This window comes from Piliocolobus tephrosceles, chromosome 4 (assembly GCF_002776525.5).
Source record: "Piliocolobus tephrosceles isolate RC106 chromosome 4, ASM277652v3, whole genome shotgun sequence".
In the NCBI taxonomy this organism is placed as follows: Eukaryota; Metazoa; Chordata; class Mammalia; order Primates; family Cercopithecidae; genus Piliocolobus; species Piliocolobus tephrosceles.
The window spans coordinates 129,245,064-129,268,142 of NC_045437.1; the positions used below are offsets into that span (position 1 = coordinate 129,245,064).

At 35.5% G+C, this 23,079-nt stretch overlaps 1 protein-coding gene across 4 annotated transcripts in view; it reads left to right on the forward strand.

The window, feature by feature from the left end:
• Nucleotides 1–23,079, forward strand: part of GABRB2 (gamma-aminobutyric acid type A receptor subunit beta2) — a 258,604-nt gene that overhangs the window by 136,774 nt on the left and 98,751 nt on the right. For all 4 annotated transcript variants that reach the window (XM_023218771.1, XM_023218770.1, XM_023218772.1 and 1 more), the window contains one exon: nt 3,035–3,117. In XM_023218771.1, the coding sequence (XP_023074539.1) occupies nt 3,035–3,117 (83 nt within the window). The remainder of the gene's footprint in view (nt 1–3,034; nt 3,118–23,079) is intronic.

The window sequence follows — 23,079 nt, forward strand, 5'->3', positions numbered from 1 at the left end:
CCATGAGTAGAACTCATTGCTCTTGCAATAGTATTAACCAATATATTTTTCTTGATGTTTCCAGCACCAGTTCATGGATGCTAGTTGCCATGAACATGTATCAGCAGAAAGTGTGAGCCACAATCTATAGTAGCAATTGCAAACTTCACTCATTAACGCAATCAAGCCTTCTAAACTTGGCTCTCTCTCTCTTTTTTGTAATTTTATATATGCTCTTGTAACTTTCATATCTTTTGTATTCATTCTATCAGATGAGGTTAATTTTCCCTAGTTTCTCAAGACAGGATTATTTCTGCCATTTTACATAAATAGCATTGGTGTTTAATATACCCATCATGTACCTAATTTTATTTCTGTTGAAAATGTCTGTTCTGTATGGTAAAGATCTCTGTATGTTATCAGCAATTCAGAATGAAGGTACACGTAATACCAAACTAAAAAACAAAAAACAGCAGTGGACCAGTGAGAAATTTAGCCGAGTGTCACAGAGCCAAAATAAATTGTAATTTTTTAACCTTGAGTGAACAATAAAATGCAAATATAACATTTAATAGAATTTATAGAATATAAGAATTTGGTAAATCTCATTGAAAACATAAACAATCAAGTTGACAAGATAAACTCTGGTACTATTTTTGTAATCTTAAATTAATTAAAATGTATCTATTGTTAAAATATGGAAAGAACCTCTACAACATTCTAGACACATTCTAATTTTAAACTAAAAAAAGAGAAATAATGTAATAAAATAATCCTCCAAATATTAATAGAAAGACTTACAATGAGCAAAACCAACTCCTGGCATCTTTATAAATTCATGTATTTATTCATCCATCAGATACTTATTGAGTTCCTTAACAGCAAATAGAACAAAATCTGTGCTCTTAAGCAGCCTAAACTTTATTAGAAGACAGGTTCTTGCAAAACATAAATAAGGCTGGGTGCAGTGGCTCACGCCTGTAATCCCAGCACCCAGCACCCTGGGAGGATGCTGGAGGATTGTTTGAGACCGGGAGGTTGAGACCGCAGTGAGCTGAGATTGTGCCACTGCATTCCAACCTGGACAACAGAGCAAGAACCTGTCTCTAAAAACAAACAAGCCATAAATAAGCAAAATAATTTCAGATTTTGGTGATTGCTTGAAGGAAATAAACAGAAAGATAAGATGGAGCATTAGTTAAGGCAACCACTTTAGGTGGGCTGCTTGGAAACAGACTCTCAGAAAAGATCATTTTCAACTGAAGGATCAGGAACAAGGACTCTGTAAAGATCAGGGAGACACATGTTCTAGGCAGAGAGAGCAAGTAAGAAGGCCGAATGATATTGATTGAGGACATGGAGTCAGATGACACTGGGAAGGAAGGAAAGGACCAGAGTATTCCAGATACAACAGGCCATAACCAGGACTCTGGCTATCTTAGAACAGCCATTGAAAATGTTAAGCAGAGGAGTGGAAAGACTAATTTATGTTTTTAAAAGATCTGACGGTTGTGTGGATAATGCATAGTGGAGCAGTGAATAGAGAGACTGGGAGACCAAGCTCCTGCAGGGCCTTGGATGTAAGGTATTGGGGATGTAAACTCAGAAGGGAGGCAGTGGGGATGGTAAAGAATTGATGCAGCAGAGCCAAAGGTACTTGGTGAAAGAAATTAAGGAATTAGGATAAACATCAGCTCTAGGAGACTTACGAAATTAACAGAGCACAAACTTTAATGAAACAGAAATCAAACTAAAGAGCCGAGAATGATTTACTTCGAGTTAATCACATATTTCCATTCTGCACCTGAGGAGTGAGACTCTCACACCTGACTCAGGAATTCCATTGGCTCAGTCCACCTGGGTTACTGGTTTAGATTTTGTCCAAGACTTTGTAAATAAAAATGTCTAGCTATAGATCATTTCTCCCAAGCTGGAGCTATATCTTTCTTCTCTGTTCCCAACACATAGTATAGTACCCCTCACACTAGAGTAAGCTAAAGTTGATCAAATTCAACATTAATTTCTACTTTTAGTTTCCCTCAGCAGATATAAATTTTCAAAAGGTCTACTATGTGCCAATTACTCTGTTGGAGTTTTTACTAAAAAATGGAACTCATACCTACATTTGGTATGTTTTAAAACTTGTGTTCTTTCATAATCCTATGATGCCTCATTAATCAGAAAACATACCTTGATAACTCTTTTAGACCTATATATATATATATATATATATATATATAATTATATATAGTTATATATATTTATATATAATATATAAAACAATATATAAAACTCTAATGTATATATTTTTTGGCTTCTAGAAGGTCAACAGAAAGATTAGTAAAAAATAATGACAGAAATATAAAGACAAATTGAAGGAACGGATTTATTTTTTCCTGATAAAATAATAAAGGAACTAAGTGTTCTAAATAAATAACTGTGCCATCCCATAGGAGTATACTGTCTAGGGGATCATGAAAACATCAGATTACTCAGGACAGAAATCAGGTATAGATAAAATACTAAAATCAGGTATAGATAAAAGGCTGATTGTGTGTTATATTAAAGCACTGGCAAAATACTATGCTGTGTATAGAAGGGTGAAAAATGATGGACCAAAACTAAGATTGATAGATTACATTTTTCTGATCTTGAGGAAAGGAGGAGAAAATAAATGTGAGAGAAATGGGAATATTCTTTGCCCACATTCTCAGTCCACAGTGATGCTTGTAAAATAGAGTTTTGGCACCACTCCACCTCTCCCTAACACACTCTGGGGGCATGAGAAGTGTCTTTAGAAGAAACTTGAAACTCTCTCCGATTATTTTGATACAAGTAGAGAATGGACCATACTTTGGGAAACACGGATTTAGTCCAGTCTCTATCTTCTGAATCAGTGTGAGATTCATAAAGGAATATGGTTATTAAAGTTGCATCAGTCATTTTCATTAATACTAAGGCTAAGTCACAGTCTCTTCTTTGATACTTAGATTTAAATTTCCAGCTCCAGCCTTAGACCTGCTAACAACACTCATCATTGCTATTTATCTTCTAGAATCACAACCACAGCTGCCTGCATGATGGACCTAAGGAGGTACCCACTGGATGAACAAAACTGCACCCTGGAAATTGAGAGCTGTAAGTCGTTCTGAGAATCCAGCTAGACTGGACTCTGCTTTAAGTTTCTTATGCAGAGGACTCCGGTGCTGGCTCATGTCCAGACCACAGGCCCTGAGCTAGGGCTAGGTTCTGCCAGCTCACTAAATTTGGTTGAGGGAGGCATTGACAGCATCTTTTCTCAGTTATGCTGCCACCCTCTTAGTCTCATCCCTAAATCTTCGGGAGAGATATTTAGGGACGAAATAATCTGACAATAAAAGGAATATGCTAACAGCCGGGAAGGGGACCAAGGGCTATTTCAGGCATTTAAAATATGGAATTGGTGCAAACAGTTACAACAGGCTTTGGAAAATAGGTGGAGGTGGCAGAGTGTCACAAGTTGTCCTGTCTTTGTCTCTCATAAACTTTCTATCTTTGTAATTGCAAAATAAATGTGGTCTTTCAGATTAGTTAAAACATTCATAGAGTAAGGTTTTATAGAATGTTTTCTGTTGTTATTTCAAGGGACTATTTTCAGTCTCTAAAGTATATTTTTTGCTGAAGGCCATCTGATGAGCAAGATTGTGAGAGTGTGTGTGTGTGTGTGTGTGTGTGTGAATTCTGTTTACTGTGCTGACCTGTTTTGCAATGTGCTTGCTTTTCTAGGCCATGATTTTAGCTTCCACATTGATGATTCAGTCAGTTGCCCTATTGGGTGGGCTAAAATGGTGATTTTATAACCCATCTCCATTTTGGAGGTCACACAGGGTGGTGGTTTGAGGTAGAAAAACATTTTGAGTCTCTGTCACTTCTTTGCAATGTTTCCATACTTTATCTCATGAAATCTTTATCCCACTAAATGATTGGAAGCTGACAATTTTATATCCAGAATTCTAAATAATGAGTAACCGGACTGCTGTGAGGGTACTCTTAGCCTTTGTGAGGAGTTTTAGCTCTGGCAAGTAGCATGACTAAATCATTGCTCTGAGCAGAAATATGGCATTTATGACACATTATGGATATTTTTGCTCAATTTAAAAGATAGCTTTCAGGGTAATTAAATTACATGTATTTTTGAAGAAACTGATTGCATACTTGTATTTCAAATCATCATTATTTTCAAATTATATTTTTGCCTTACAGAACTAGTTAATGAAATTGATCCATAGGATTTCAATGATTAACTTTATGTAAATATTTTTAGGATAGCATTGCATGTGGCATTTTCTAAACTTATGGCTACAATTTAGAAAGCATAATAATGTTCTACAAAGTTCAAATTCTTTTGTAATTTCACATTGTTGATGTAAGAATATGCTGAAATAAGCACGTTGCTGTGTACCACTCATGAATTTCTGTGGTGAAAGCATGTTTTGTTCCAATTTTGGTATATGTGCTGTCAGAGAGACCATAAGAGCATTTTTTTGAGGGAAAATTATTCTGGGATATCAAATAATCATAGTTTAGGTAGGCGAAGGACTTTCATGGATACTATTTCATTTGAGCCTTCTACAACCCTCTCAGATAAGTAAACAAGGCCTCTTTATTTTAAAGAATGGATGCCTAAGGATGCAGGCAACACCTAAGAGTTTTCTGTTATTAAATTATAATTTTGACTCGAATATTTAAAAATTACCATGATAAGTCTTTAGACTTTACATATTTCACTTCATTTCACAATCACCTTGTTAAATAAGGTCGATATTAATATTTCTGTCTTTACAACCATAGGGAGTCAAAATCAAGGAGGTAAAGTGATTTGTCTAAGATCCTTCAACCACTTAGTGGTACAGTGGCTCTGTGCTGATTTGAAAGATAGCTGACTTACTTAGAAAAGACACTGATTTTGGAGAGACCAGATTAACAGACCCTTATTCTAAAACCGCTTAATCTAAAAAGTAGGAAATAACCTGGCCTTATGGAAAATTTGGGCTTATTCATATTTAGACTGTTAGCAAATCATTGCTACAGAGAATTAGATATGGTGTTATATTAATAATATACATGATATCCAGGCTTTATTGTTGTAAACAGGTTGTTTACTAACTAAACGTATTGAAATGAATTTAGGATCCCATTCCTTAAAGTACTAGTTCTCTGGGCGCTCATTCATTCTCTTTCTCTTTTTCACATCATTCTTCCTCTCTCATCTTGCCCATCCCATCTTTCCCCTCATCTCTCTTTTTGTCCTTCTCTCTGTCCTTCTCCCTCTTCCTTCCCTCTGTTTTTTCCTCCCTTCTTTCTCTGCTTTCCTCTTTTCCTCCCTCCCTCTGGCAAATGAAAATTAATCTAACTGTGGCATTACTAAATTATTAATACCTTGTCAGCATATCAACAGTCAGTATATTGGATCAGTTCAGGAGAGGATGACATAACCTGACTCTTGGCAGCTTGGAGTCAGGGGATATTAGGATTGACTTAATCGTTCATTCATTCTTTCACTCAGGAATGTATTTGTTCATTAAATTTTTATTGAACGCTAACCATTTACCAGGTATCGTAATAAGCTCTAAAGATCTAATAGTGAATAGCAATATACAATATCCATGGCTTCCTTTATTAAGGTGAGGGAGATAGATATATAGGTTGTGTATCCTAAATCTGACATGCTTTAGACCAGAAATGTTTTGAATTTCAGATTGTTTCAGATTTTAGAATATTTGCAATATATTTGTAAGTAGTATATTACATACTTAGCAGTTGAGCCTCCCTAATCCAAAATCTGAAGTGCTCCAGTGAGCATTTTATTTGAATGTCATGCCAGCACTCAAATTGATTTGGATTTTGGAGCCTTTCATGTTTCAGATTTTTGGGTTAAGGATACTCAATGTCTAATTTAAGTCAATATATGTATGAATATAAAATTGCATTACTAAAAATTGCTACCAAGATGAAGTACTTAGTTCTATACATCTTTAAAAAAGGCTGTTTAAAGCAAGCCTTGAAATAAAGTACTGAGGGCTCTAAAGGTTAATATGGAACACACCAACTTCATGACTTTTCTTAAATATAGAGGGATGGGGGATGTTTCATAGAATTCATGAGATTTGTAGAATTAGATGGGTCTTGATAATATTTATCACTATGAAGGCCATGAAACTTAACTGCTAAAATTGAAAGGAGAAATCCATTCCTAGACATTTCCAATTCTGTCTCCTAAAGCCACCTTTTACCTACATGTTCCTGTTACCTGTGTGGTCAGAGGTAACTCTACTATATTTTGTCTACATAGCATGCATTATGTTTCTGTCTCTCTCTGAAACTTTCAGTACAGGTTGGGAAAGGGACACTTGAATACTGCCTCTTTTTCTAGGGAAATGTCACCCAAAAAGCACCAAACAGCAACAAAGTTATGCCCAAGCCTACATAAACAAAGTTCTTTTGAATGCACTTGCTGTTTAGGAATGAGTTCTAGTACAGAAATAGTGAATCTCCCTAGGTGTGCCGACGCTTTTGGAATCTGATGCTGCCAAATATAATTCAGAACTGTTAGTACAAATCAAAGATTTCTCTCTTTAAAGAAAAATAAGTTTTAATCACATTGTCAGAAGGACATTGAAACTCATTACACCACGAGGCCACTTAATATGTCCCATCCAGATATAAAAAATAGTGAAAAGGAGGTGGTGGAAGTATTATATAGCTTTGAAATGGGAATAGTCAGGGGAATACTCAGCTGTGTTCTGTGCCAGCTCAGCTACACAATACCAATGTCAACTACGTGGCCTCATTATGCCCCGCCTCTTCCCTCCCTCAGGAGAAAAGCTGCCTTATGTAGTCTTCACTCTGGTTCCAGGTTTTCCACTTAGGACATGTGAACTGCTTGTTTGAAAAGGAATAAGGAATTCTCTAAACTAAACCCATTGATAAACTGCTCAAATTACTAAAAATCCAAAGGACAATGTTTTGTTCATTCGTTATGTGTTTTTGTCTCATCTTATCTCTGAGTGAGTTGGACCGGCCAGCGTCAGTGTCACAGAGAAGATGTTTACTGTTCTCATTTTCAAGAATGTGGATTTTCAGTCAATCTCAGCCATAGTGGGATCTATGAAGAACTAGAAGACATAAAACCTTCTCAGCAGCTCTTTCACAGGCACCTTCACAGGGATGCACAAAGTGTTTACTGAAACAGCCCGTCAGGCATCTCCTTTTAAGATTTAGATAAAGAAAAAAGTCCTACACACTTTGTGACAGCATCAGAAACCAATTGTTGCTGGCCTCTCAGAGTCGCTGATTAAGTCGCTGCCAAAATCACTCACTTAGTGGACCCTCTTTCTTCAGGGGTAAAATGGAAATAATAATACCTAACATAGGAGATTGTTATGAAGCTCACATGAAGTCCTTTAGACAAAGAATCTAACACATTGCTTTGGTCCATGGTAGACATCTAATAAATAGCAACTTCAGTAATTAATAATTACTATTACTATAATAATCCCAGCTTTGGTTGTTATATTTTAAAAGTCCCATACTGCCATGGATTGCACTAATTATGAGATTACTAAGTCTAGCCGAGGAGACCCAGAGCCCAGCATCACCCTTCTAAACCTTCGTAGATTTTATTCTGGCCCTTGCTTTGACATTCCAAGTAAGTCTCATTTTCTGTAGTGCTGTCTACTTCCTCATAGAATGTTTCAGCCAGCTGTGCCTACAGTATAAGATGCAAATTAATTTGTTTTATTTTGACTGTAGGGAAAGAATTAATAGCTAGCTTCAAAATCCAAAGACGGATATTTAAAAACATTTTGACCTCTGGATTTGGATTAGGTGAAAGAACAGTTCATTTATAAATATAATCCCTTCATGGTTTTATTAACATTTCAATTGGCCAAAGAAGGCAATCAAACCTGGTGGTCATCTAATGCCTATTTGATTGATATAGCAGAAGGTACTTGTGAGTGTGTGAGAGTGTTTTGGTATAAGCATCTCTTCTTCTTAGAGTATGCACCATGCTTTAGGAAGGCAGAAGACAGAAATGTGCCTGTTGTGTTACTGATTTCCAATTTGTATACTATATAAAGACAACATGTTGTTGGCTCATTGATGGAATAAAGGCTGTGTTTTCTTTATTCAACAATTTTATTCTAAATCATCCTTGTCAAAGAGGTCAGTATAGATTGATACATTGAAGCTTTTGAGATATTGCATCCAAATTTACTATAGCAATGAGATAATATATTCTGTATTGGGTTATGCTATATATTCACTAATATTTCAGTAAACATAAATACAGTATTTTTAATAACTTAAAAAATGAAAAGTGCATTATGTTTCTCCATCCCCAGGTAAACATTGAGAGCACCTTAGAGTATAACAGTAGTCTCAAAACATCTGTAACAGAGGAAGTAATGAGCAGGTGGGGCTCTTTGTAAATGTGGTATAGTCAATAAGAGGGTATTGTTTGAATAGAGATAGACTTGTCTAGTATGGTTTCCTCAAGCTAACTAAACAGGTCACTTAGCTTCTTCGAGCTGCAGTTTCTCATTTGTAAAATATTGTGACCCTTAACGGTAATAAGATAATCAAGATAGAGATCTTTGTGCAATGCTTGGTACTGGTATTTCCATAAGTAGCAGCTGTTATCATTATAGCATCATCATTATCATTATCAAATTACTGCTGCAATACTGTGCTCAGTTAGAGTTACATTTTAAGAGGGATATTTAGCAAGCAGAACAACCAAAATATGAATGATATGTAAACTATGGAGTCTGGAAAGCCAGTAGAAGGAACTGGAGTGATGGAGGGAACATTTACCCTGAGGAAGGAACACTTAGGCTAGGAAGGATGGCAGTGGTTGAACAGGATAGCTATTTTCAAATAAATGCAGAATTTCCTCTTAAGGAAAGAGAGTAGACTCTGTGTACCCTAAAGACAAAATTAACTAATGGTAAAAGATGCCAAAAGGCAATTTTCAGCTGAAAGTTAAAAAAAGAAAAGTTCATAGCAGTTACAGCTGGTGAAAAGTCAGATGGGCTGCCGTATTCTGTAAAGTCATTTTCTGGGAGTAAAGGAATTCTTTCACTGAGCAAGCAATGGGATTACATTGTCTCTAAGTAGCTGTAGGTTAGGGGTTACTTGGCACAAGCAAAAACATATAGGACTTCAGTTAAAGGACAACTAGGCAGGCCCTGGTTTATGTGAGGATGCAGATCCCATATGCATATACCTCTGAGAGCAATGCTATTTAGGAAAAGATGAAAATCACATCCCTGATAAAATTTAAAGTAGAACAACCTATGTGTTTTGCTGTTGGTCTGTTGTTTTGCTAGCAATCTTACTTCTCTCAGATTTTCCTCATAGGAATATATCTCACACTTGTGCCTATGAGGAATAAGGCTAAAACCCTAATATATTTCTCTCTTTCTGAATAATCTAAACCTTCTTGAATATTTTGATCTTCTTAAGGCTCAACAGAAGAGAAGGTATGTGTGCATGTGTCTGTGCACGTATGTGTGTGAAAGGAGGGTGTAAAGTGGAGGTGTCACGTAATGAAACTAATAAATATTTTAGGTGATCCTTGAGTTATTTTAAATTAGAAAAATACTTCTGTAAAACTCCAGTGAGGCTTCATTATAATTATTTATTGAGAATAAAGCAAAGAGCATTTCAAATGCTCCATGGTGTCACTGCATACAAATTTAATTTGCATCACTGTTCTATTTTGATATTTTCTTGAATTGTGTCCAGTGTTGTGGAAGTGAGGAATTTATATTCCATTCTCGCTGTGTGAAGATACTTTGTTGGAATGTGATCTTGGTTTAACAATTGATCCCCCATGACCATAGACAAGTGCTTGGATATGCATGTTGAACCTCTGGCATTTCCTGTGGATATTTCTGACCTTGACATATATCTGGACTCGAAGACTCTGCGTTTTCAATTTTCCATTATTAGAAAGTAAACTAGTGACTTGGGTATAAAGGGTATGTCTTAATATTGAATATTAAAAATAACAAGGAAACCCTTTCCATCTGAAGTGTTCTTTCCCCTAGTAAAGAGAAATCTTATTTGTTTAATGTCCTCTTTTAATGTCTCTGTTTTCTCCCTCTGAGGTTTGCACTAACTAGATCGTTGGTCTCCTGCATAAATGTGCCATGGATCTGAACTGAAATTTTTAATTCTTATCTTCCAGATTGCTAATATTTATTTTATTCTAAAGATATTATTATTGGTAAATATTTTGTTTTGGCAGTCACATTTTCAGTTTCTAAGAACTCTTCTTTATGATGTGGTTACTCATTTTCCATACTCACTTGTTCTCATGGAATGTCCTTTTGGTTTTAAACATCAAATTTTAAATTATTTTACAAGTTTTCTGCTCTGTTCCTCTTTCTTTCTCTGATGATGTATGTTGGCTTATCTTGGTCTTTCTTTTTTCATGCTGATGATTTTCTTCAGATGTCTGCTAATCTTGGAATTCAGTTCATGTTTGTAAATAAAATGCTAATTTGACCAGATCAAGTCTCTCATATGGGTTTTTAAAACCTATGTGCATTTCCTCAGCACTTTTACATGATGGTTTCCATAGTCAGCCTCTTTGCTGAAGAGGATGGTACAGGAGGAGATCTGGCCATACTCACCAGTCTCCCTCTTTGAGAGAGTGTACTAGGACCTTTCACAGATAACCATGACTTTCATCTGGGCCTCCTGCACTTCAGATTATTTCACTCTCACTCCTAGGAGGAAATGGGATTCCTTTTTCTCCCTCTATTTATAGAAGTGCCCAGAGCTATCTGAAACTCTGTCCTGATTCTCTTCAGTCCAATATCTAAATTAGGAACCAGGCAGCCCCCACTTTGTTTAAGGGGCTTTCTTACGTTGTAATCTTGGGTGAAATCACCACAAACAGTTGTAGGAGAGAAAGAAAACCAGTCTGGCAGATCCGTGGACACGCTCTCACATTGAACGTGCTGACTGAGTTTGGAAATTCTCTAGGGCATACGTTCTCAACCTTGCTGCATATTATAAAATCACTGGGGAATTTTTTTTTTAAATTCAAATGATGAGGCCACACCACAGGCCTATTAAATTAGCAATTTTAGAAGTTCTTCAGGTGACTGCAGTGAACAACCAGCATTGGGAATGACTGTTCTGGAGTGTGATTCTCACATGTGAATGGGCAGGAGAATGTCCTGGAGGGCTTATTAAAACCATCTCCAGGCTTTCTGACTCAGTGGGCCTGGGTGAGGTCTGAGACTGTGCATTTCTAACAAATTCCCAGGCCATACGGATACTGCTGGTGCAGGGACCATAGCTTGAAAGTCGTTGCTCTGGACTTTAGTGGGAAGATTGGCTCTCTTCTTAGCCCTGCTTCATCCAAATCCTTTTTTAGGTTGAGGTTTTTCTTTTTAATTTTTGAATCTACGTAACCTCATTTACATTCTAACTTTTCTAAATTTTTCAATATTTTTGGCTGAATGATGGCATACTTTCCCATTTTGTCATGCTAGTATGGATTTATTACTGTTCCTTCCTTTTAGAGTTATTCCTGTAAGATTGGAGTAGGGCAGGAAAGGTAAATATGCTGTCATAAACTGGAACTCACCTTTTTTAATACACATATTAATATTTAACTGCATATGCAATATTTAACCTCATTTTAAAAATTTAAGAGCGTTATCACATATATCTTATTTTCTGAAATATTCTTTAGAATGTAATTTGTAGTTCTTCCCTAGTATCTACATTTAAATGAACCATAATTTCTGTAACCAGTTGCCTATTTTAGACCATAAATTATTTCTACTGTGTTGCTATTTTAAGTGTTATAATTTGTATACGATTGAGGCTGTATCATCGAATACAACCATGGTTTTATGTATATGAATGTATATATATGTGTATATAAACATATATTTTTGCATAATATATATAGCTATGCTATTTTATATGGTATGTAAAATTAAATGTAAATTAAACTTCAGTAAAACTAAAAATTTATTTCTCCATTTATAAAAGGCATATTTTCATGTGCTCAATAGCCACATGTAACAAGTGGCTGCCGTACTGGACAGTGGAGACAAATAGAACATTTCCATCATCTCAGGAAAGTCTGTTGAATACACTAATATATAAGATGAATGCATAGAAGTTGAATTTTCGCATCATAGAGAATGTGTAATTGAAATACCCAGTTCGCACGTCATAGAGAATATACAATTGGATATTGTTCCATAGGAAATTTTCTACTTAAACTTTCAAGATGAATCTTTTATAGTATCGCTTCTTTAGACTTGGTTTACATTCATGATATTTGATAAGACTTACATGTTACATGGGCAGCATTTTTCTAATGTAAAATTAATGGGTTAAAGGAAGATATAATTGAATACTTAAGAGGCATTGCAATTATTGTACAAGGTAAGCCTTGAACAGATCTTATAGCAGTGCAGGGTATCTATTTTATAAGGTAGCACTAAGGCAAATAACTATTTTCTACCCTTAAATACTATCAGTTGTAAGTTTCACTATTACATTAAGAAGAATAATGAAAAACTGCCCTGAATGTGTTCATCTCTTGGTAGATATATTCTATGCATTCCTCTTTGTATGATAAAATTTAAAGGGGACCCCAAGTACATTTAGAATTGAAATATAGTTATTTTTGTGTTTGCAAATTATTATTTTATTATTTCTATGTGGAAAAACCAGAGAGAAACATAATTCATAATGTTATCAAATTACTACCTCCCACTCTCACAAGTGAAAACCCACCTTCTGGTTTCATTTCCCTCAAGACACCATTAGACTGTTTCTGATACAGCGTGCAAAGTGGAACAGTTAATGAAGGGCATGTGTATACCGTAATAACTGCTGGCCCAAAGGGCAGATTGTGAGTAGACTACCCATATCATCCTGACAGTGGTCAAGACTTTCACGTGAATCAGTAGATACCTTTTGGAACCTAGAATTTTAGATACAAAGAGAGAGATTGAGGGGAAGTCTTTTAGCAGTAGACACCACCCCCTATTATGTTTTTACCCTGTAACGTTGAAAAAATCAGTATAAATTCTGTGTAAAACCTGGGTAAGTTGAATCCACTGGCTTCCAATCCTTCATGTGTAACAAGCCGACTTGTAACTAAATAAGCCCAGAGCCTGAGAACAACTCGCCCCTTTGACCAGGTGGTAAGCACAGCTGTCAAGCTTAGGAATGTGTTGGCACAAGGCTCAGCTTTCAACTCAAAGAACAGCAAGGAGCAATTATAAGGATACTGATTCCCATTATGGGTTCTCAAAAGTGAAGCATTTTCTTAACGATGAAATGATTTCCAGTGTCTCTCAGGAAGCTGAGTGTTTGATAAGGCTTTGCTCAAAAACCCACATTGTGTCTATTTACTTTTCTGAAGGTGATGGACACCTTCTTTTAAATTTCTAATGCTAATTTTCCCCCTGCCTTCAAATTGCCCATTAGATCTAAAAAAGGCAGTTTAGGTCTTCACAACATATTGTAAATCTCTCTGTGGGCAAATTTCATAGCGGGAGGGTGGTGGGAGTGCGAATGTGTTTACTTAGTTTTCTTTTAGGCTCAGGAAAGGTGCCAACAATGCCATCATCCTGCAAAAACTCTCCTCTTGGCTGGGCTTCATTTTATACTTGATCCTAATTAGGTGAAAATGTCACATTTGCAGATTTCTTAGCATTTTTAATGAATGCTGGAGAGCACTTTGTGAAACCTGATGTGAACATTCTAAGCCAGAGGCGTAAATACACCCACAAACCTTCCCTGAAGCATTTCCAGAAACCTCCTGTTGTTTTTGTTTGATAGTTGCAACCCATTGAACTGCAGCACCGACTGACTTTTCTCAGATCCTAGACTTGGCTTCCTGTGTTACTGCTTGAAGATATTTTTCTTTCCATAGATTTTCAATAACATGTGCTAGTTTTTGCAAATCAAATACCTCTTTCTTCATGGTAGCCTCCAGAGTCTATCATCTACCCCTGCTCACACCTCCACTGCCGCCAGCCCCATGAAAATTACATTGTCACCATCACCATCAGTAGTAACTACCCTGTATTTAATGATTGCTTTGTGCCAGATCTTGTGCTGTGTACTTGCAAACAAGATCTCACCCAACCCTCTTATGGGGCAGCTACTTATATTATTTCCTCTTTACAGATGAGGACATGGGGTCTTGGAGAAGTTGTATAACTGACATAAAGCCACCCATGTTAGCAAGTGAATGTATTAATTAAAGTTTAGTTGAAGAAAATTGAATCCAATAAAGCTAGTTTCAACAGAATGGGATTACATGGGTTAAGGAATTATTGGCTGGATTAAAGAAAGAGATGTGAGGCTGTGTGCTTTTAGAGATGACTCCCAAAATTACAGCCCAGTCATATATTGCCAAGGCAGCCACTATTCCTGCTGGTATATTGGGAGCACCTGCTGAATAAAGAAGTCACTGCTCTAGCTGCTAAATGGAAACCATAGTGCTTCTCATGTAGTCTGTATTAGCAGAGCAGATGTTCTGTGCCATACTTTTCTCTCCATTCAATGCAGTCCTGAATTCAAGTGCCCCACAAGTACATCTGACTGGCAGAATCTGGATCACATTTAGAACCATAGAAAACAGTGATCCTGGAAAGTGTAGTTTGTGGTAAGTCAGGACCCAGTATCAAGCAGAGTGGCTGAGCTGGGATTTAAACTGAAGTCATTCTGATTTTAGAACCCGTGTCTTTAATCACTGTATATATTGTTTCTTTGTTTATGTATCTAACATATGATTAACACATTCCTCTTTGTATGATAATTTCATCAAATCCTACCTACTGAAGTGTATGCTTTCACTGGACGTTTCTTTGCCTGGCCCATACCCAGACACTGTATGTGTAGAATTCCTTACTTTATGAGACAGACTCACCTCCATAATAGTAGTTTAAAAAGTCAGAGAATCATCTTCTCAGCCGCCTTTAAAATTAGAAGGCAGGTGCAAAACCAAGGCACCGCCAATCACATAACTTTGAGTTGGAAATGGGTGGCAAAAAATAAAGCAGTGAAGAGATCGATACCATCCTGGCCAAAGTAGTGAAACCCCGTCTCTACTAGAAATACAAAAATTAGCTGGACATGGTGGTGCATGCCTGTAGTCCCAACTACTCTGGAGGCTGAGGCAGGAGAATCGCTTGAACCCAGGACGCAGAGGTTGCAGTGAGCCGAGATCGCGCCACTGAACTCCAGCCTGGCAACAGAGCGAGACTGTCTCAAAACAAAACAAAACAAAACAAAACAAAACAAACAAAAAAAAACAAAAAAACAAACAGACAAACAAACAAACAAAAAAACAATGTCTATGGAAAAGTCCAGCCTAAGAAGGATGGCAGCCGTGGCAGTGGATGGCAAGCAGTGTTTAGTGGCACATGCTGATGGTATCTGCGGTGGAAACTGATGCTCAGTGGAGGCAGCACCGATAACTTCACAGGACCATTTCTGCCCTGTACATTTGGGCATTGTTCCTGACTGCATAGTTTTCACAGTGGATCCTCTGCCTTCTACGATCTGTTTATTGTCAGTTTAATTTAGCCAAAGTCAGTTTTTGTTGTTTGCAACTAAGTACTTTGACTGCTATGCTTATCGAAGGAAGGGTTATGTCCTGTATTATCTTTATCTCTTGTTCTGCTTTGTATATGACAGGCAGTCAGGAAATTTATCAATTTAACTAATTTCACTTAAGTTTACTCTAGATATAGGTCCTCTCAAGAGAAAATACAAAATAGTGAAATTAGGAATCCCCTAATATATATATGACCTTCTGCCGGAATTTATAACCCTTCCTGGCCACAAATCATTTGATAAGTGATTTCTGGCTACTTAAATAAATATATTAGGTACTTTACGTAAATTATCCTATGGCCATATTTATTTATCTGTCTCTATCTATCTATCATCTATCTACCTCTGGCTATCAATTATTGAAAACTTACTGTGTACTAAATGCCTTATGTTCATTTTCTCATTGTGGTGTATTTACCCTATGAGAATAAAATGAGGCAGAAAGAGATTAAGTAAGGTCACACAGCTAGTGAGATATGAAGTCAGGATTCAGTCCCAGACAGTCTATCCTCAGGTGTCATGCTCTCAATCAGCATAACACCAAGCTACAACTACATTTAAAATATACTGAGAAAAAATGATGCTTAAGTCATATGAGCACTAATGTCAGAACTGGGCGTTAAGGTATTAAACTGTTTTAATATAGAAAGTGATTCTTGTGTCCCTTTCAGTCATTGTTTTCAAGAGAAGTGTTTATACATTGACAGAATGAGCATTTTAGTATCATAATATCCATAAATCGGTCAAGAATATTTTAGATCACTGTTACTTACTTTGTTTCTTAAATTTGTTTCTGATAAACAGGACTTTTTTTAAAAAATAATTTTTAATTAAGACACAAGCCACTCTCATTGTTATATTAATTGATTTCACACGCCACTTTCACTACCTTTAGAAATAAATATTTATTATGGTTATACATTGAGGAATTTTGTTTATACTTAAAACTCTTACATAAAGTACTATTGAGCATAAATTTAATTAAATGTACTGCCAAATGGTAAAGGTTGGTGGACAGAAATGGGAAAAATCTATTACAGATGTGCTGGCCTTGAGTTGTATAATTGTGGCTACTTTGATTTATAATTGTATCAAAATCATTTTAATATGTGAGAAGAAGACAGAAAGAATTATAGAATCCTTATAGATGCAGAAAAGTTATTTGACTGTGTCTTTCTAATTCCACTGTTATTAGCGCTTTAAGTGAAGGTCATGCTAATGGGATACAATTTTTTGATTGTGAAGATACATTGAAAAAATGTACCTTAAGGTTTAACAAAAAGGCTCTTTTAAGTTTTGAAGAAATATCTTCAATGTAAGATGAGCAATAGCTACTATTTGAAATGTCATTTTGTGCTACACATTCTAGGTAAGCTCTTTACATTTATCATCTCATTTAATCTTCACAGCAGCCCCTTGGGCAGGCATAATGTCATGCCTATTTTACAGATGAGGAAACTGAGGGTTAAAGAATTTAAAACTCACATTTGGAAGTGTTGAGATTGAAATTAATTTACTGCCAAAAGTCTAGTTACAATCTGATATTGTGTTAAGCTATTTTTTATAACTTTATTAAGATATAATTGACAAATAAAATTGAGTATATTTACTATGTACAATGTAATATTTTGATATGTGAATACTTTGTGAAATGACTACCACAAACACAGAGTTTGATAATTCAACTATGCTGGTGATACTTTCTCATTTAGTTAACAAAAACAGTATAGGCTCAAAAAACAGGCATCCTGTAGTTGATAATCAATTTAACATATACTTACTGATACTTTACTAGGCTTGGAAAACCGTGGAAAGAATTCAGAGAAAATATGTAAAAAGACTCTTTCAAAGGCCACAGAAGGGATTCATTATTAACAGAAGTGGGTTTGTTATTCTCATTTTAACAACCTCTCTCTTCTGGAAAACCACAGATGAGGAGAATGCTATATCCATTTTTCCAGAAAGAAAAAGACAAATGATCTGCCCAATTCTCCATTGCCAAATAGGAGGTGAATGACAGTCCCGAAGCCAGGAGAAATCTTCAGTCCCTCTAATCCAAGCAGGCCATGACCTAACTCCTCCCTGCGAGGAATGGGTGGGGTTTACTTGGGCTCAGTATGTTTTCCACTTCCTGATGGAGCTGTTATTTTTCTAGGTCTCGTTTCTGGTATTTTAAGCTTTTTGGTTAGCCATTGTATGCAGTTATAAGAGCCCAAAATATCGTAACAATTTCTGAAGCACAATATGCCACATAGAAGACAATTGTCTAAAACTTCCACTCAAAGAAAGTAAGTTTTTCTCTCTTTTTTTTGACTATGGAATGGAGGAAGAGAGGATCAGAAAATAGAAACTTCTCTTTGACATTATTTCCTGGCCCTTCCACTTAAAATCTTAATCACAAATTCTCCAAAGATCATGTACTTATTGTATTCTTGCAAATCACATTGAGTTGGAGAGAATTACCTTTTGATGACCGCAAGGTAGAAGGCGTACGGGCTGGAGTGGGTAGTCTGGGCTCTTCAGCCCAATCATTCTTTAAGATCCAGAGACAGAAGTCATTGTACCAGAAAAAAATTTTTGAATGGCCTCAAGGATTTTTTTACTTGCTCTTCTCTTTGCCTACAGTATATTTTCTTCTCTTCTTTGCTTAGCTAACTCCTACACACCTTCAAATCTAAAATCAGATTTTATTTCTTAGCAAAGTCTTTCTTAATTTCCCTCTCTCAAAGTACCTGTAACGTTTCTTCATAGGAGTTTGCACAATTGCAGTACTTATATGTGTTATTTCATAATAAATGTCTGCCTTTTTTTCCTGACTGTGAGCTCCATTGGGTGAGTATGATGATTATTTTCTTAATCATTATGCCCAAAGTGTTGAGGGCAAAGCATTGTAAATCTCAGAACTATTTGTTGAATAATGAATGGATAGATGAATAGTTGGATGAATAAGGAATAGACAGTCACAATCATGTTTGTTAATCATTTGCTGTCTTCAAGGAGCCCCTTTTCTTTTTGCCTTCAAGCTCAGGTCATCACTAGCTCTTCAAACTATGGAAAGATAAAAGGGAAAAAATGGGACTACTGTGTTTTATAAGGCTAGAAACTCTCAGAATATAAAGTATATCCATCCCTTCATAAAGAAATTGCGCTCCAGCTATCAGCTGGCATCCTTCCCAATCTAATCAAAGATGAAGGCTAAGTAGCCCCTTCAGTGAATGATCATATCTTTTCTTGTTCATTGTGCTAATATGGTGGGTTATATTATTTAATTTCTAATGATAAACCTATCTCAACTTTGCATTCCTAGGATAAATATTACTTAACCATAATAGATTGTCATTTTACATGAAGTTAGATGTGATATTCGAATATTTTGCTGAAGATTTTTGCATCATGAAGGATATTGGATTGTATTTTTTTTTGGAAATGCCCTTGTTAGGACTGCTATTAGAGTTATGTTGGCCTCAAAATATGAGTGGGGACAGTGATCCATCTTCTTTCTCTATTTTCTGAAAATTTGTAAATTTAGCATTTTCTTCTTTTTTTGAATGTTTGATAGATTTCCAACTAAAGTAATCTGGGCCTGAAGTTTTCTTTTGAGTAAGTTCTGGACAAATCCAATATCTTTAACAGATATGGGGCTTTAAACAGATCAGACTTCCTGTTTCTTCATGTGTCATACTTAGTTTAGTACATTTTAGTTCCCAATAATTTTTTTCCATTTTTTCTAAGATGTTGGAATTTGCCATAAAGTTATTCACAGTATTCACCTATTATTCTTTTAATGTCTGTAGTGTCTGTGGCAATAATCCCCTTTCTTTCTTAATATGGTGATTTGTATTCTCTTTATCATTGATCAGTTTTACTAGATATTTGTCAATTTTGTTTGTATTCTCAAAGAATCATCTTCTGACTCTGTTAGTTTTCTCTATTTTCTCAGTATTTTTTTTATTTCATTGATTACTGCTCTTTATTATTTTCTTCCTGCACTTCCTGTATATTTATTTTGCTCATTATTTTCTAGATTTTTTTTAAGGTGATACTTTGAGCCACCGATTTGAAATCTTGCTTGAATTCTACTATAAGGGCTTAAAGAAACACGTTTCTCTCTTATATACTCTGCTTTATTCGCTTTCCCAAATGTTAATGTATTTTCATGCTGTTCTAAAAATATTTTCCAGTTGGTTTAGTGATTTCATTTTTGTCTTATAATTTATTTGGAATTATATTGTTTTACTTGCAGTTAGTTGGTGTTTTCCTATATATAGTATTCTTAATAATTTTTAACTCAATACGTTTGTAGTTTGTTTTATAGTTTCTATCCTTTTAAAATTTATGGAGAATAGTCCATCTTGGGTAAATATATCATGCATTAAAAACATGTATTGTGCAGTTGAAGGTTATTACTACTGTTCTAAATGTGACAATTAGATCAAAATGGTTAATGTGGCTGTTCATACTTTCTATGTTTATATTAGCTTATATTCTAGCTCTATCAAATGCTGAGAGAAGTATAAAAATTCCTACTATGTTTTTGTAATTTATATTTCCTTTGATTCTGTAAATGTTTGCTTTTTTTATCTTAAGCTCATTATTTGTGGCATATACACTGAGAATTATTAGGTCTTCCTGATGAATTTTCTCATTTATCATAATGAAATGTCCTTTTCTATCTCTGGCAATATTCTTAGTCTCAAAGTGCATTTTATAGGATATTAAAATAACCTTTCTGACGTTATCCACACTTTTTGCATAATGAATACTTTTATCTTTGTTTATTTTGATTTTATCTGTATCTTTGTATTTAAAGTGGTTCTTTCAGGTCTCACATAGTAGAGTCTTGCTTTTTATATGCTTTGAGGGTTCCTCCTGCTTTTTAGTTGGATGAGAATGTTAAGATCATAGTTGGCAAACTATGAGTCATAAGCCAAATCCAGCCCATGGCCTTTTTGTACTGCCCACATTTTTAAAATGGGTGTATGGCTTTTTTTTTCTTTTCTTTTCTTTTTTTTTTCACATTTTTGAAGAGTTATAAAAAGAGTATAGAGAGAAATCTTATACCTTAGCAGTTCCTTTAGGCTCCATCACCCTTTCCTTCACTGTATACACTATTAATGCAACTTGATTGTTATACTTATTTCTGGGAAATCAGATATCCTGTGATTTCAAATGGAGATTTCAGTCAAATTTTCAACCAGACACTGTTCATGTTTTTATTTAAAAAAAAAAAAAAAAAAGATCTCTGTAAGAAATTTAATCTTGTTTACTTTGGTCCTTTTGGCAGTCATCTCTGCATCCCAATTAAAAGAATTTCCTCCCAGAATTGTACTGTTAACACATTTTATAACTATATTACATACATTTTATCTGAATTGTGAATAAAAAGTTTGAATAATATACTAGAATAATGCACTCTGTCACATAAATGTCAACCCATTAATACATTTTTTTATGAACTTACTTAACTAGCTGTAGATTTACTTAACTCTCTAATTTAGCTTTCATTTCACCTACTAATCAAAATTATTATCTATAGACATTCAAAAACAGCTGTTTCTGTAAGTAAAGCATGAACTATGAATAGCTAACATCTCTTAAACACTCTGTGTGGGCCAGTCAGTTTTTTGAATTGCTTATATGAAGTAGTTAATTTAATTCTGTAAAGTACTATCAGTAATCACATTTCCAGATTTGGAAAGTGAAGCATAGAGAAGTTAAACAACATGCCCAAGGTTACGCAGAGTGGTGGAGTCCAAATTTGGTCCCAAGTTGTTTGCTCCCAAAGCCTGAGTCATTAACAACCTCTCTTGCACCATTTTGTTACTGAAGGAGCATTGATTTGGAATCATGAGACCTGAGTCTGAGCCACTGACAAATACCAGATTTCAATTAAGTTCTTCAATGAATGGAGGCGTTATACCAGCAAGTCACTAGGTATTCTTTAGCTCAAAATATTATGATTATTTTTGTCTACTTACCTATTTGATCATTTCCGTATGAAGAAGAGGCAAGGATAATAATAAATACTATCACATAGTACTTCTGTCAAGGTCCCAGATAAACATTTTGTGCCTAACAGGAATGAGTTTTCGGCACAGCTCTGTCTTCCCTTAGAATTATATTTTAGCAACGTTGGCTCCATGGGCATGAGACCTGGAACACAGGGGCCATGATGAGAAGGGGCTCACATCAATACTCTGCTGTCATGGTTCTGAAATTCCTAATAACTTATGAGCAAGGGACTGCATATTTTAATTTTGCACCCACAAAATCTGTCACCAATCCTGCTGTCAATTTTTCTGCTGTAGTCTTGAGGTGCTGCACAGATAGCAGAAGGCTTAGGCATATGTTACAGGGCTAGAAATGCTCCCTGGTATGGGAACATAATAGCAGTCCGTCCCTTCTTAGAGTCAGCCCCTTCTTAGATCAGTGAATGCTGAGTCTCCTGGTTTGGTGATCTGTTTTCATTTCTTGCCTTTTACATTGTAGAAAGGCAGAATTTTCCATTACATCTTGTTGATATCTGCAGCCAACTTCTATGGGTCAGTACCTATTATCGTTTTAATTGGAGAAATAATGAAACATGTTTACTTACATTTTGCATATAGAAAGAAAGATAAAGACATTTCTTAATTTGTTGTCCCCATTTTCTCTCTGGGCATGATTCCTAATGCTAATATTATATATGCTCTTTTTTTGGCGATAATGTTATGTTTTCTAATCCATATGAGAATTCAGAATTTGTATTTCAATTAGAACAAGGCCTTATTCCACCCGTGAAATATTTCACATCCAACTCTCATCTGCTCCCACCACCCAGGAGAACATCTCAGTGATTAAAGAAGTTAAAAGCTTAAGTTGCTTTGCAAAGAGCATAGCCTACTAACCCTCCTTTGATATCACAGCTTGTTTAAAAATCTGTCTCATTATATTGACCCACAGTTCTCACATAAACAAGAGGGGGGCATAGTTTGCCATTTTAAAACATATGCTCCTGCTTAACAAAGCTAGTTGAAGCAAACCTGTCAAATGCCAAAGTGTAGAGTATTAAAATTTCAGCAAAATGTCAGGAGAAATGGGAAAACTGGTGAATTTAAGAAAATCTGTCATAAAGATTGCATTGCATGTTTCTTTCTGCCTAAGTTCGGGTGACATATGGAGGTTTAAAAATATAACCTAATGATGTGTCTTTATGGGAAAAAGTTTATATAACCTAATTGCCACAAAACTGTCATTTCTGGTTAATTTATTAGAGCAATAAAAGATGTTGTGTTCTTAGAGCTTAACTGGAATGCGTTCTGTCCAACAACACTGACAGTCCCTGAATCGTAAATTTTCTATTTTTGGCACTTATTTGAAACCTAGGAAGATGCACATGGTTAAGTGTAGGTATAATATGTTTAACCATTTTACTTGGCTTACTGGTTTGGAAGCAACAATATAGGC